Genomic DNA, 14100 nt, shown 5'->3' with positions numbered 1-14100 from the left:
ACCTCCTCAAGTGTACTCACAGATAAAAAGAATCACCTTATCTATTGCTACAGTGTTATTTTTCAACATGACAAATACCAAATTAATACCAAATCAGAACAACTTTGTCAGATTTACTTAGAGGTGTAGGACAAGGGAGAATCAAATCTGTGCCTCTTTAGAAGTGTAAGTGTGAAAAACAGTAAATGTCCCATGGTTGCAACTTTAAAAGTATTTATTTGAGATAATTCAAGATTAGTATGTCAGCAATATCTCTTTGAAAAGTTCTGAGCTGCCTCTACTAATTGTAGAAATTACCCTGCAGCTTGTATTTCCTGAGCGGTAGTCATTACCATGAAAGAAATTAATAGCTGATGATTTCTGGTACACATTACACTAAGACAATCTTGTAAATTACCAAAAGAAATGGCAACTGGGGGGAGGAGCATCACACAAATAGGAATCTGTGGTGAAAAGCAAGTGGTTTACTACATCTTAGGGTGTAGTCAGAACTTTGGTTGAGTGTGGTGTCTGATTTGAGAGGGGGAAGTGGAATAGTAGAAAGATTTTGAGGATCAGAGTGAGTCAAAGTAGGGTTTTCTGACATTACGAATGTTATTGGCACAAAATGGAGTTATTGCTGATGGCCAAGAAGGATTAAGTTAAACCCATGTCATCCATACAGAAGTTATAGGACTTTTTACAGAATGTACTAGGTGGGCAAAATAAGTATAGCAGCCTGTGCAAAGAAGTCATCAGTAAAAGCACACTTTTCCTGTGAATTGAAGCTTTAGTAATACCCATTCTGTTTTTTCATCTACAGGTCAGTACATTGCTTAATGATTCTTAATATTTCTAAAAACATCTAGTAGAAATTTAAGCTGCAGAATAACACTACTTTCCTGTTTAGTGGTGTTTCTTGAATGAAGCACATGGGGACCTGTATTCCAGTTACTTTTTGGTTGTTATTAGCAGTACTGACCTATGTTGACCTGACCAGAATAACAATAATTTCAGTCACTACTTTCCAAAAATCAGTATTCCCCAATGGATGAATGGAATCTGAATGGTTGCTTTAAGAAGAAGAGACTCTGTGTCCCCACCTCTCCCACCTCTCCTCCTACTATTTCTTTTTAAGCCAAAAATATAGCTCAAAGTTGCAATTGGGACAGGTTGAACAGTTCTGTTTTTCAGACCTTTTTTTCTAGGCTAACAGTTACGGGGAGCTGATTAGTTTGAGGAACAAAAACTTTGAAAGTGCTTAATTGGAGAATGTATTTAATTAAAAATGTCCTCTTTTAAAAATTTCCATAGATACACTCAAATCCTGAAACGAGAGTACAGAGAAACAAATATTCATAAACTAAAAAAAGGAGGGAGGAGGGAGATAAGGGAGGGAATGGTAGAAAAATGCCTTAAGACAATTAGTGTTTTCTACATAGTAATGAGTAGGGGAGGTAGAAATGAGTTTACCTAAAATAGATTTTAAAAAAGTTCAAAATTAATTGTCAGAATCCAAGTTAAGGAGGTTGTGTATGTTTTGAATTTTTTTAAATTAAAAATATGTGACTGAAATGGCTAATGTGTCTACACTGATCATTAAGTCTTCATCACTGGACCTTATTAAGAATCTTTTTGATTTTTCCTTTTTTCTGTAGTCAACTTGCTTCATTGACCATTTTCTAATAGTTGATATTCTGAACCTTAGGTACTATTTTTATTTATTCTTTTTTGGTGGTGGGTTTTTTTGTTCCATCTTCTCTGAAATGATCCTTTCTCTACCTGCAATGGACTGCTAAAATTCCTAGGAAATATACTGCAACTGTCTGGATTGCATCTTGATCTAGCAATGATGTGCTTCCTACCAATCTTATTTAGACCTTTTGTGATCACAGTTATATGTAGAAATACACATTAACATTATGTAGGTTATATTTAGTGTGTTTTTATATAAACATGAAACAACATAACTGTTCAGTTTTTCTGAATTATTATTCTAGGATCAAGACAACCTTTAATCCAACAATCTCAGCCTCCACCTTATTCATCACCTAGAGATGTTCCCCCAGACATATTGTTAGATTCTCCAGAAAGAAAGCAAAAGAAACAAAAGAAAATGAAGTTAGGCAAGGATGAAAAAGACCAGACTGAAAAAGCTGCAATGTATGATATCATTAGTTCTCCTTCCAAGGACTCCACTAAGCTTACATTAAGACTCTCTCGTGTAAGATCTTCGGATATGGACCAGCAGGATGATATGCTTTCTGGTTTGGAAAACAGCAGTGTGTCAGAGGGTGATATTCCTTTTAATGTGCAGTACCCAGGACAGACTTCTAAAACACCCGTTACTCCACAGGATGTTAACCGCCCACTAAACGCTGCTCAGTGTTTGCCGCAGCATGAACAGACAGCTTTCCTTCAGGCACAACAAGTGCCTGTTTTACAACAGAACACTTCAGTTGCTGCAAAACAACCTCAAACTCCTGTGGTACAGACACAGCAACAGGTTTCGCAACAAGGAGCTATAACGTCATATGATGAAGTAGAATTGGATGCATTGGCTGAAATTGAGCGGATAGAACGTGAATCAGCTATTGAAAGGGAGCGATTTTCAAAAGAAGTGCAAGATAAAGGTAAAAGGATTGTGTGCGTGTATACACTATATATTATATAAATATATATATATGCATATAAACCTCATATATATATATATATAAAAAGCTTCCTGTCATTGTCACATAGTTCAGTTCTGTTTACTCAGTGTAGGTTCTTCTGCAACGTTCATTTCCATTCCTCTCCAACAATGAACTATAATCTCTCATATATGCGTATTTTGAATATCTGGTATTCTTTATTTGGGGTCTTAATGGATGGAAAGTGAAATTTGTATGTTTCAAAATTCTTTTAAGATACTCTCACTTTGAACTGTGAGACTGAATGAAGTACAATTGATGTTGTTTATAGTTTCTAAAATCCCAGCCATACCATAAATTAAAATATGTAGTAAGTTTTGATAGTTGAATTATCAATTAACCACCCATGTTACCTAATTTTAAGAAAACACAGGAAAACTGTTTTATCCCATTTCTATTCATATCCCCATTTAAATTTAATGTGAAGGAGATGCCAGATTAAAATCACATCTGTTTTTTTAAAGGTAGTATAATAACTGGCTAATATATAGTACTGTATTGTCTGTAATGTTTGTTCGACTGGATATTAACTATTATGTAGGCATTAGAAGCTTTTGAGAACTACAATATATCTGTATGGTTTCTAGCTCAGAACCAGATGGGCCTCTGAAACGTTTTATCTTCACTTCGGTAGCTGTACTGGTTGTCTTAATTGCTTTAACTGAATCTATCTTTTTTTTCTTTCTATTTTTTTTTTGTTTTATTTTAATTTCCCTTTCTGTTGTTAACTGGTTTGAAGGTCTTTTGGTTCAGAAATCTCAAAAACAAAGTCCACATGTAGATCTTGAAGATAAAATGTATTTTATAAATTAGAAAGTGATAGCTTACCATAAGTATTTTTCAGAAGTTTCCTCTGCATTGTGTTTGACTTCTGAGAAAAAAGTCTTTTGTAGCATAATGCTAATTTATTAGATACTCACAAGAAAAATCTTGCAAAGTGAAAAATGGTAAAAATTCTGATGTTGGTTGTTCATAGGTAAAACTAGTCCATTGTGAATATACTTGCATGTGTGCAGCTGAATGAACCCCACACAGTTTGGGTCTTTAACCAGCAGTAAGAGTGTAAATTTTCTCCCTATTCAAAGTGGGTTTTCACTGTTTTTAAAGATACTAGAGTGGTGAGGGGAGGATAGAGTTTTTTTGTGTGTGTATGTGTGTGTCTGTGTTTGTAAATGTGTTTGTTGCAGTAGTAAAAGGATTAACTTCTGAGATGTTCCTTATTTGGTAACTAAATCAAGTCCTTTTAGGAAATGTTGTCTGTGAATATATGGAGAAAATGTGTGCTCACCTCAAAAGAGCTCTCTACTGTCTTTAATTTTAATTCAGTGAAATGAGGAATTTGTTAATTTACTTAAATATCTTCTACTAATTTTAAATTTATTGTTGGGGAATTAGTCTGTGGTTTGTGGCATACTACTTCAAAAGCTACATTTACGTCCTCACACTTCAAATAGAATCTTCATCATATTTTGCCTGAGAAGCATCTGGAAAAGTGCACAGCAGCCTTCAAAGACTGAAACACACTTTCTGTTTTCTTGTGGCTTTCAGAAAATGTTGATCATTAGTTGTAAAGTTGTTTATCATAATTACATAGCCATGAACAGACTCTTGATTTGTTTCTTTTGGGGAAAGGAGTGATTTTTATAGAGTGTATTCTCTCCCCTTCCCCACTGATCTACAACCATCTTCCTGATCTTATGCTTCCCTCTTATCTGCATCCTCTGGCAGGTCTCAGTTCTTCCTGAGTTCCTACAATTGCTATAAATCAGGTGCAAGAGTTGCTGCCTTATATTGGGATAAATGATCACCGTTTATTCACTCATGCTAAGTTGCCCTTGTGATAGACAGCAGCTCTTTTCACTTTGGCTGCTGAGCTTTCAGCTGGGATTGCATAGTATTCAACAGAAAGATTTTTAGCAGTCTTGGGACAGATTTTCTGAAAAGCTGTTACCTTGGAGAAACACAGTTCTTACTTTTTGGTAATGCTTTTGCCGTTGCTTCTGAGTTTGTGCTATGTCTAGAAGTTGATACACACAGGGATTGTTCTAGTTAGAGCTGCAGGAGGCGTGGCTGCAGGAGGAAGTTTCTTCTATTGTTTCTGTGGGAATATGTCTGTTAGAAACATATTCAATAACTTCTAAATATGTCATTCATTTGTGCAAAGCTGCTTAGTGTATTTTTACAAAAGCCTGGCATTTTTTCATTTTAGTACATATATTGTAATTTCAGATAACTTTATGCCAAGAAAATGGTGTGGGTGTAGCAAGTGCTCTTTCTAATTAGAATGGGAATGTGTAGTGCCAGCTGATGAGCAAGCATCGCTCTAGAAACTTACTCAAGGTGCTAGCACATGCTAAAATCTGCATGGAAGCTTCTTTGCTGCTTTTGTAATCCAGGCATGGGAATGCGTTTTACGGACACAGTTCATTTTTCTTTGTATACTCAAATTGTTTTCCATAAATTACTTTCAGTAGACTTGTACTCACAAGTTTTGATAGAAGATAAGTGGTCTCTTCTGTCCTTTTTTTTAGACCTAAAATCTCTGTAGTACTGTGCTTCATCAAAGGTTTTCAAATGCTTTCTTTTTAACAGTAAGGCTTTGGTTGGACATGGCATGTTCTTTCTGGGGCTAGTAACCAGTAGCATGGTGGAACTGTTTATTTCAGAGGAGAGGCAGAGATTTTCTGAGGGGGATTCTCACTAAGAATTGTACAACTGCTACATTTGCCTAAGGCAATGCTAAGGTCTTTTTTTTTTTTTTTTTTTTAATGCTGAAGTCCTCCAATTATGTTTGGTGGGAAATAGGGATTGGAGCCTTTGGGTAATTATAGTGCTTTCTGTAATTAATCATTATTTTTAACAAAGCTGTTAAAATATTTAGCTTCCACCAAACAAAGTCTCTCATAGTGGAAGGGGAGGCAGTTTCTGTTTCGGAAGAGGAACTAACACAGGGTTTTGCAGAAGTGTCTTCTTTGAAAAGCAGCTTGCCTTTCTGGTAAAGGAATATTTAGCACAAAAATCAATCATTCAAAATCTGACAGATTTGACCAAGTGTATGTCAGAATAAGGAATTATTTTATAATACAAACTTTCTGCCTCATTTGGGTGCTTTTTGGAGCTATGTTTTTATAATTCTATCATTTTGGTCTATTTGGTTCTTGGGTTCAGTGAATTGTATGGTCTTTTCATCATGATAGAGAGTTGCAAATTTCAAAAAAGTTGGTTTCATCGTTGTCCTCTGTGTGGAAGGGTAGGAGTTCATCTCCTCTTCCTACTTTCTCCATCAAGGAAATCTCTCTGTATTGGTTAATTTTAGAAGTAATTTGAAGTAATTTATCTGTATCTGTTGATGAAAGGAGTAGTTGGTGACTTTGGAAATCTAGGCACTTGGCACCGCAAGGTACATTCCAATACATCTGTTATGTTTAACATCCTCAGTACTATTAATTAAGTCCATGGAACAAGACACACCTCAGATCTTCAGTTCCTATTGCCCCCCTCCCCCCCCCCCATGGCCTCTATACTCTGATTGGATACAAGATGTTTGTTAATCAATACTGGATCATATCTTCTCTTTTGAAAGAGTGTGTAGTGTTACAGATAGGTCTAGCTATTATTTATCAAGACTCAGTTTATCTGAGTTGGAAAAAAAAGTGATTCAGAAGGGCTAAGACAGAAATGGATTATCTTTTTCCACAACGGTTGGCAGGTGAACCATCTTCTGCTCTAGGTTCATTGTGATATTTTGATGATACAATTTCTTCAGAAAGGTAGTGGAACTTCATACATACTTCATTCTCTTCTAAGCACTGCCAGTAGTCACATTTCCTGTACTACTTGGTGCCCTTGAAAGCTTTTGAAACAAGTAGAAGTCTGTATTCTGAACCAGTTTTGTTCTGTATTCTGAACCAGTTTTGTTGAACTTAACTGAAGTTGTGCTTTGTTCACACTCTGAAGTTGACTACTCCAAGAAAGTACAGGAAACTAGAAAATTTGTCCCAGGAATTTCTGTTCTTCTCAAGCATCTTTTTTTCTTTTGAAATATGGGGATGTTGAGAAAGAAATTTCATTTTGATAACCTCAATTCTGTATTAACTTGTGCTTTACCACTGTTCAGATGCCAGTGGGTTATTTTTGTGTATAATTAAGTAGTTCAAAGTTAGTCACTCACTTTCAGAAAAAACCTTTCCTAGAACATTACATAAAGTTCTTCTTGTTTTTCAAGATTCAGACCTGCTCCGGAATTAATTTTCAGATTCAAAGTTCGTGCCTCGAGATCTTTTATGCTTTTCTAAAAACTCCTAACACTGTGAACCAAAAAGCTAAAAGGAGCTCTGAGTCTTCTAGCAAGGGCAAAAGGAAAGATAACCTTGAAAATTACGTAAAACCCCAGAAAGTAACCCATCTTTTTTCAGATACTCTTTTTCAAATTGATTTAGTTTTTTATTTTATTCGGAGTTGCTACATTTTAATTTGAGCTCTTTCATACATAGAATTGTGTGGTCACTGTTAGATTTTAGGCTGCTTCAAAGACAATTTTGTGTAATACCACTGTTTTAAAAGATTAAGGAGTTCTGCTTTTACTTGTAAAAAGCACTGTTCTTTGGGATTTTTGAGAAGAATAATGAAATCATTAATCACTAACCATTTCATTGGGAGGCTAATATTTTTCTTAAACTTAAAACATTAGAAGAATTTTCTTAATGAGACAAACCAACTTATATGTGTGTGTTTTTCCCTATATATTTTATCCCTGAGGATCCATTTTACCCACTTCTTTGGAATCTTACTGTGGATTCTTTAAATTAGGAAGAAGTGAAGCCGTAATAACTTTATTTCCAATAATGGGATCAGTTAGGGGGCATTTGGATGCCTGCTGTGGGCCCTTCTTTTTTTTGGTTCGTTCCAAGCCCATAGCAGCAGACACACACATCCCAAGAGTGTGAATCTGCCGGAGCAAAACTCTCAAAACTACAGTTATAGGTAAGTAACCTTTTTCTCTTACCCTTTAAGTTCTTATCCAGCTCCTCTCCCTTTCTCTCCATTACCCATCTCCCCCATAAAGTTCCCCAAAGAGGAAGCTAGTAGAAGAACACTGTTAAGTATGGTTTGTTTACATCTAATTTTATGTAGCCAGAAATTAATGAAATGACAGAATGTGTAATTATAACCAGTATATTAGCATTAATTTCCAAAAATATGTTATAGAGGGTTTATTTCCTTAAAAATGGAGCTAAAAGTTTAGCAATTTGTATAGTAATCTCACAGATTACAGTCACTAATACTAGAAAATGAAACGAGAGAGTGTGACAGATTGTGTGTCTGTGTAGTAGGACATTAGGTATCATGTTTTGTATATACAGGCTTTCATTGGGTCTGCATAGACATAATGGATGAAACTGATACATCCTGTAGCTCTTCCAAGAAAAGCAGCTTTGCAGCCTCCAGTTCCTCTAGATAAGGGATTTCGTCTTTGTGTGTGTTCAGACATGTTTTAAGAAAAGTAAGGGGAAAGAAATTCCTCTTCTATTCAGAGGAATTGCAGTGAAATGTTGCAATGTTTCCATCTGTCTGGGAAAAGTTACTTCCTTTTACAGTTTTTATGAAGAATGAAAAACTAATTGAATGAAAAATACATTTGTTTAAAAAAAGGAAAGGCATGTGACAGCTCAGTTGGTTGGAACATGGTGCTAATAATGCCAAGGTTGTGGGTTTTATCCCCATATGGGCCATTCACTCAAGAGTTGGACTTGATGATCCTTGTGGGTCCCTTCCAACTCAGAATATTCTGTGATTCTGTGATTGTAATAGCACTTTTATTTATGCTCATGTGTAACATGAAATCAAAATTCCCCCATTTATCCCAGGCTGTGCTTTATGTAGGGTAATGCAGAAACCTGCTCTTGTAAGATGGTGTAGAAAATAACCAAAACGTAGCAGTTAGCAAGAATTCATCTTCTTCCCTCCCCCCCAGTCTGTAGTATAAACTAACACTGGAAAATTCAGTGTAACTTGCATGTTGTATATACGCTTGATTGTACCTGTTAGATGGATGACAGGATTTACCATATTACTTACCCAGTAATGACTTATATTCTGGGACAGTAATTTCTCTATAGCGGATTTAAATCTGGATAAAGAAATGACATGAGTAATTAATAAACTTTATTAAGAATTTAATCCCAGCATTTCTGTAGTTCATATTCGCTAAATTTTCCCTGACACCAACCTAAGAGGACATAGACTTCTTTTCATTGTCATGCAATATAAATGTTACTGTATCTAGTCAGTTGAAGATATTTTAATATCTTGATTTTGTGCAAGGTATGATGTCAGAACAAAATCAATATCTGGAATGGAGATTTCAAAGTCATTGCTTATTTCTGAAGTTTTCTTTTTATACTAATGAATTAAAAACTAATTGGATATGGTAGTGTAAGTGATACCTAAAATAAGTAGTTTTCATTGTCTGATATTAGTGTGTTGCATTTTTCTTGTGAAATTAGGTGCTGCACTCCCTATTTCAAAGTAAGTGCACTTTAGCTTTTGCTCAGATATTTTGAGTTTACAGAACTATAATTCTGCACAAAGCAATCACATGGATAAAACCCAGCACTTATGTCAGAAGAATCTATCTCATAAGTAAATTAAAATAATATTGTTTGTAAAAGCAATATTAAATTCAGGGAGGTGAAGTTACAGCTTCCAATCTCTAAACGAGTGTAGATATTTGATTACACTTTTCTGCAGTTCAATTCTTGTTATTTCCTACTGTAATATTTCCTTTGTATTGCTATAGTTGACAGAGAATAATGGGTTACCAGACATCCTTAAGTAGAAAGATTAATAAAATCATATATCATTCTGATACAATGACAGTGTTATTGCTATATTTAAGGAAACAAGCAATACTTCAGAATCTTCATTTTGATAAAGTCTACTACACCCCTAAGGCATGTTAGAGACCCCTGTAGCCTTTTTGTGTTTTGTCCTGAATGAGTTTAGACATCCCGCCTGATGGGCTTTCCTTTTTGTACAGTGAACAAAAGTCTTTTTAACAGATTGCTAAAAATTAGCAGCTGTTCCTGTTCAAATTCTCAGAAATCCATTCCTTTGAACTGCAGAAGCTAGAAGCCCTCTGGATCCTTCCTTAGAGATTTTTGGAATTAGGTTCAGTTCTATGAGGCTTCCTATACGAGCTTCATGACTGTACTTTCTTGGTTTCTTCTGTAAGGGAGGAAACAGTGAGAATAAAATTTTTGACCTGTGTTTGCTGAGTCTCTCCTTCAAGGGGAGGAGCTTGTACTGTGGAAATCTCTTCTACCGATGGGAAGATTCTCATTGGTTGTTCAATTCTTTTTTTTATTGGAATAGGACTTTGGGGGGAAGTCAGGTGAGAGCAAACTCTCATGGTTTTTGATGGTGTGTATTAGTGAAGGAGTAGAAAAGAATGGATATTTGCCCTCACTCCATTGAAAGGTCATCCATCAGTACCACTGAAGTAATTTTAAACCTTCCTTGTACACAGATTGGATTACTGTGGTCTACAGAGCACTGTTGGTTGGAGGGACAGGGCACTTACGCAACTTTTAAGAGATCTGTGAAAAATAAGTAAGAAAAGAAAACAGTTGACAGTAAACAGAGGTTTGTTATTTGAACATACAGCTGAGTGTTACCTGTTGAGAATTTCTAATCTCGATTATTAGCTTAAATAAGATAAGCTTGTAATTGGGCCTCTGTCTGACTTAAAAAGTAGATTTGACAACATACCATAACCTCTTAGGACTGGTATATTTGGTTTAAATGTATTAATTACTTTTTTAAATCATTAAATAAGTGGTATTTCAAATGAATGAAGGCATATCCCAGTAATCTCTGAAGAGTGTTAAAGCTTTAAAAGTGTAAAAATCTTAATTGTTATGCTTTACGAAAAGTAAGTTTGTATTTTCAATTGCCATCAAAAGGGTTCATCCAGAATTCAACCTTAGAGGATCAAACTTATTTGTGGCTGTGAAGAGGAGTATGTTCACATTTAACCATCCTGGATATGAAGTCTACAACTGAATCCCTTGCAAAGTCTAAATGGGGAAGCGATAATTTTTCTATTATGTCTATTTTGAAGTCTATCAAACAGTATTAGTATAGTGAAGTGTTACTATTCTATTAAAATAAAGCTTAGCAACCATGCACATTTAACTTACCTTTTCACAGATACTTACAAAAAGCCCATTTCAGTTTGCTAGGCCATGCAGTTCTAGAAGTTTTTAGGCTATCATCCAATTATACTCAGTTGTTGAAAGGGTTTAATCTGGGGCTTAAGGCAGTCATCAGGTTTGCAGGAAAGCAGTAACATAGGAGACTTCATCACTAATGGTGTTGTGGCTGCTGCTTTGGTAAGATGCCAGGTTGAATAAAAGAACAGAGGTATTTCTTTAATACAGCTCCCCTCATCCAGCTACTGCTTCTAACACTTCCTCGGCTTCCAAGCATATCTATTTTCAGGACGGATGTTTTTCAGATCATGATTGACTCATAATTTCAGGAGAAAGGTATCTCGGGGTGTCTGTGGCTGTTTCTGTGCAATGCTTTTTTGCACAAAAGTTCCACAGTATTTAATTAAATTCTAAATCTGAAAGTATTCATAATTTTAATATGCAGATATTTCCAAAGATGAAGGCCACAATTGTCTCCAGGAATACTGTTTCTAAGAGGAGAGGTAGGAGACAACCATTTGGAAATCCAGCTAATTTTTTTTATCCATGTCAAGCTTGTGGTTCCTGTAATGTTTTGTTTCTTGTACCACAGTGAATCATTTAATTTGATAGAACATCTGTACTACTTTTTAGTTTAAGCTAGCTTATGAGTTTCAAGGTACTACCTTTTGGTGAGCATGTTTCAATGTACAGGGAAAATCCTCATGGATTTGTCAAGTCCAAAAGATGTATACATAGATTAACTGGGATCAGACTGTGTTCTGAACTGTCATAAATTTGTTAAAGGAATTGGACAAAATGTTTTTGAGTGTGTCTACATCCTCAGAGAGAGGTGGAGAAGTGAAAATGATTTTGAGAAGAATCTGAAAAAAACAAACTTGCATACCTAATCTCTAGTATGGTCAGAAAACTCTTCTGTGGCCTACTACATGTTCTTTTTATTATGAAAAGTCTTACAAAGACCAAACCAAAAAGATCCTGATCACACTTCATTGGTCTCAAAAGCTTGTGAGCTTACATGTTTGGAACTGTGGCAAGCTTTGGATCTATGTCTGTAAGATTAGAAAGAAAGACATTAGTCTGGTATTTTGGCAAAGTCCTAGATTCCCATCATAAAAAGAAATTCTACAGTCTATGGAATGAAGTAGATGAAGCTTGGATACTGATGCCTTGAAAGATATAGAGTATATTTCAATGGATATTGTAGAAGTTCCAAAGGTCATCTGTTCCCCTTGGGTCTCGTGACTTAACAAAGTAGATGTATGCAAACTTGCATATATTTGACTGTAAAAGAGAAGATATGAAGACATCTGTTTTCAGAGGTTAATTACTCTCTCCTCACCTCTCTGATTCTTACTCTCATATAGTTGCAAGTGAGTTCAAGATTTTATAAAGCCCTTGAAGCCCAGTGGTATATTTCAGCTTTCAGATTTCTGCAGCTATCATGGCAACTTAAAAAGTTTTTATGCTCATTCAATGGAGTTTTTTCATTATGTTTGATGAAGATAGTGTTACTATGTATTCATCCTACCTTTTGTGCCTTAGTTCAACCTGATATTTTCATATACTTGGGACAGCTTTTTTGTCCTGGATCCAAAATTCTCATAGAGGCAAAGCAGTAATGATCAAGTCTAGTTTGAGGCTCACCTTCAAGATGCACTGGGAATAAGAAGAAATCTGAGTGATTTGTAACTGTCTGCAATCACCTTACCATCTAGGAAAATAAGGCTTTGAAGGTGTCCCTTTCTTCTCAGATAAGACGTCAAGTTACTAAAAGACCAGTGTTCTGTTGTCAAGAGAAATGAAGAAGGTGCATCAGAAGAGCCATGTAGTTAGAGGGAACATGTATGCCAAGTTGTGATATGATCATCTACTTGTGTGTTCTAACAATTTGACATTTTGGATGATGAAGAACAGCAGCATGTTGAGCCTGGTCACTTACAGAAGTCCAAGCAAGAAAATTGGTCCTACTTGAATTGTTTTGGTTGTTTAATCTTGGAGCCTTCAGCATGAGGGCTCTGAAAGGTGAGTTTTGGTTGATCCAACCATGGCTGTTTAAAGCATCACTGCTTGTGGCCATCTGCTCCTGTAGTAGGCATAAGAGAGGGAAGCATTTTCTTGCTCTTAACTGACTCACTCAGCCTGGTAGGTTAATGCAAACCACCTCCACTAGTGCCTTAAGGTGATGCATTGGACAATAAAAAGCACTTAAAAATATGAACGTGTGTTCCCTTCTGCTACAGGTGATAACCTCAGTTAAAGGAATGGGACAGATAATGAATAACAGTAATGTCTTAAAGACTTCTGTTAGATCCACCATCAGAGCTTTACAGGACTTTTTCAGTTTGGCTGGCATTTCTGGACAATAACAAAGCTGACCAACCTTCTCCTAAGAACACAAGTTTCTCAATTTATGTTTCAAAATCTAAAGAGTTTTAATTGAGAAATAAGGTAATGATGCGTGTGGATATATGTATATTTGTTTTAATCAATAGTGTAGGGAATAAATCTGTGTAACTCCCCATATGAATCCAGCACTTGCTGTAGTACAGAAGAAGCAAGAATCTCCATGCTAAAAAGCTGCACCTTTGATTTGCCAAATTTATTTTGCTTCAGGTGTCTATCATAAAGTGGGCAGTCATTCCTACAGATTTTGTTTGAACTATGCAAAGTCCTTTATTTGCAGTTGACCAATTTCTGCATGGAGTTTACTGTATTCGTCTTTACTGTCTTCCAGCTGTCAAATCTTGTAGAAAATTTTGAGGTTCCAGGAAGTTAGAGGTATCCAAATAGATTTGAGGATGAAAAATATGGTGAAAAAAGCCTATTCATGTCACTGGAATTGACCATGTTACTACTTGTTATTATGTCCTAATTTTAATTTTGGAGATGATCCTTCAAAGTTTCAATTATTCTAAGTAAGAATCTTCTAAAAATTTAGAAGAAATTGGAAGTCATATGTTATAATTCTGGTTTACAATTCCAGAGGAGTATTTGTTTTTTTTCATTGGCATTTATTTCCTTATTTCTTTGTTGCATCCTCCTTGCTGCTCATTTTCCTACTCTGAAAAAGAAAACTGTTTTGTTGCATCTGGTGATAAGGCACCACAAATCTAGGCACAAAATATGTTATTTTTCTTACGTTGTACTTGTGGTCTAGGCATTTTGACAATAGATCTATGTTTAATCATTCCTTACCCTTGAAATAATATTCC

General features: G+C 35.5%; 1 protein-coding gene across 7 annotated transcripts in view; it reads left to right on the top strand.

The window, feature by feature from the left end:
* Positions 1-14100, top strand: part of NIPBL (NIPBL cohesin loading factor) — a 162531-nt gene that overhangs the window by 90778 nt on the left and 57653 nt on the right. For 4 of the 7 annotated variants that reach the window (XM_064643011.1, XM_064643016.1, XM_064643010.1 and 1 more), the window contains one exon: positions 1980-2612. The exons of 2 other annotated variants lie outside the window; for them this stretch is intronic. In XM_064643011.1, coding sequence (XP_064499081.1) covers positions 1980-2612 — 633 coding nt within the window. Of the gene's footprint in view, positions 1-1979; positions 2613-12879; positions 12911-14100 lie in introns of those variants that run through there. One more of the 7 variants, XM_064643015.1, reaches the window with a different exon arrangement.

Source organism: Pseudopipra pipra, chromosome Z, assembly GCF_036250125.1.
Source record: "Pseudopipra pipra isolate bDixPip1 chromosome Z, bDixPip1.hap1, whole genome shotgun sequence".
Lineage (NCBI taxonomy): Eukaryota > Metazoa > Chordata > Aves > Passeriformes > Pipridae > Pseudopipra > Pseudopipra pipra.
Note: the sequence above shows the minus strand (reverse complement) of the source record. Positions and strands in the feature narration are given on the sequence as shown.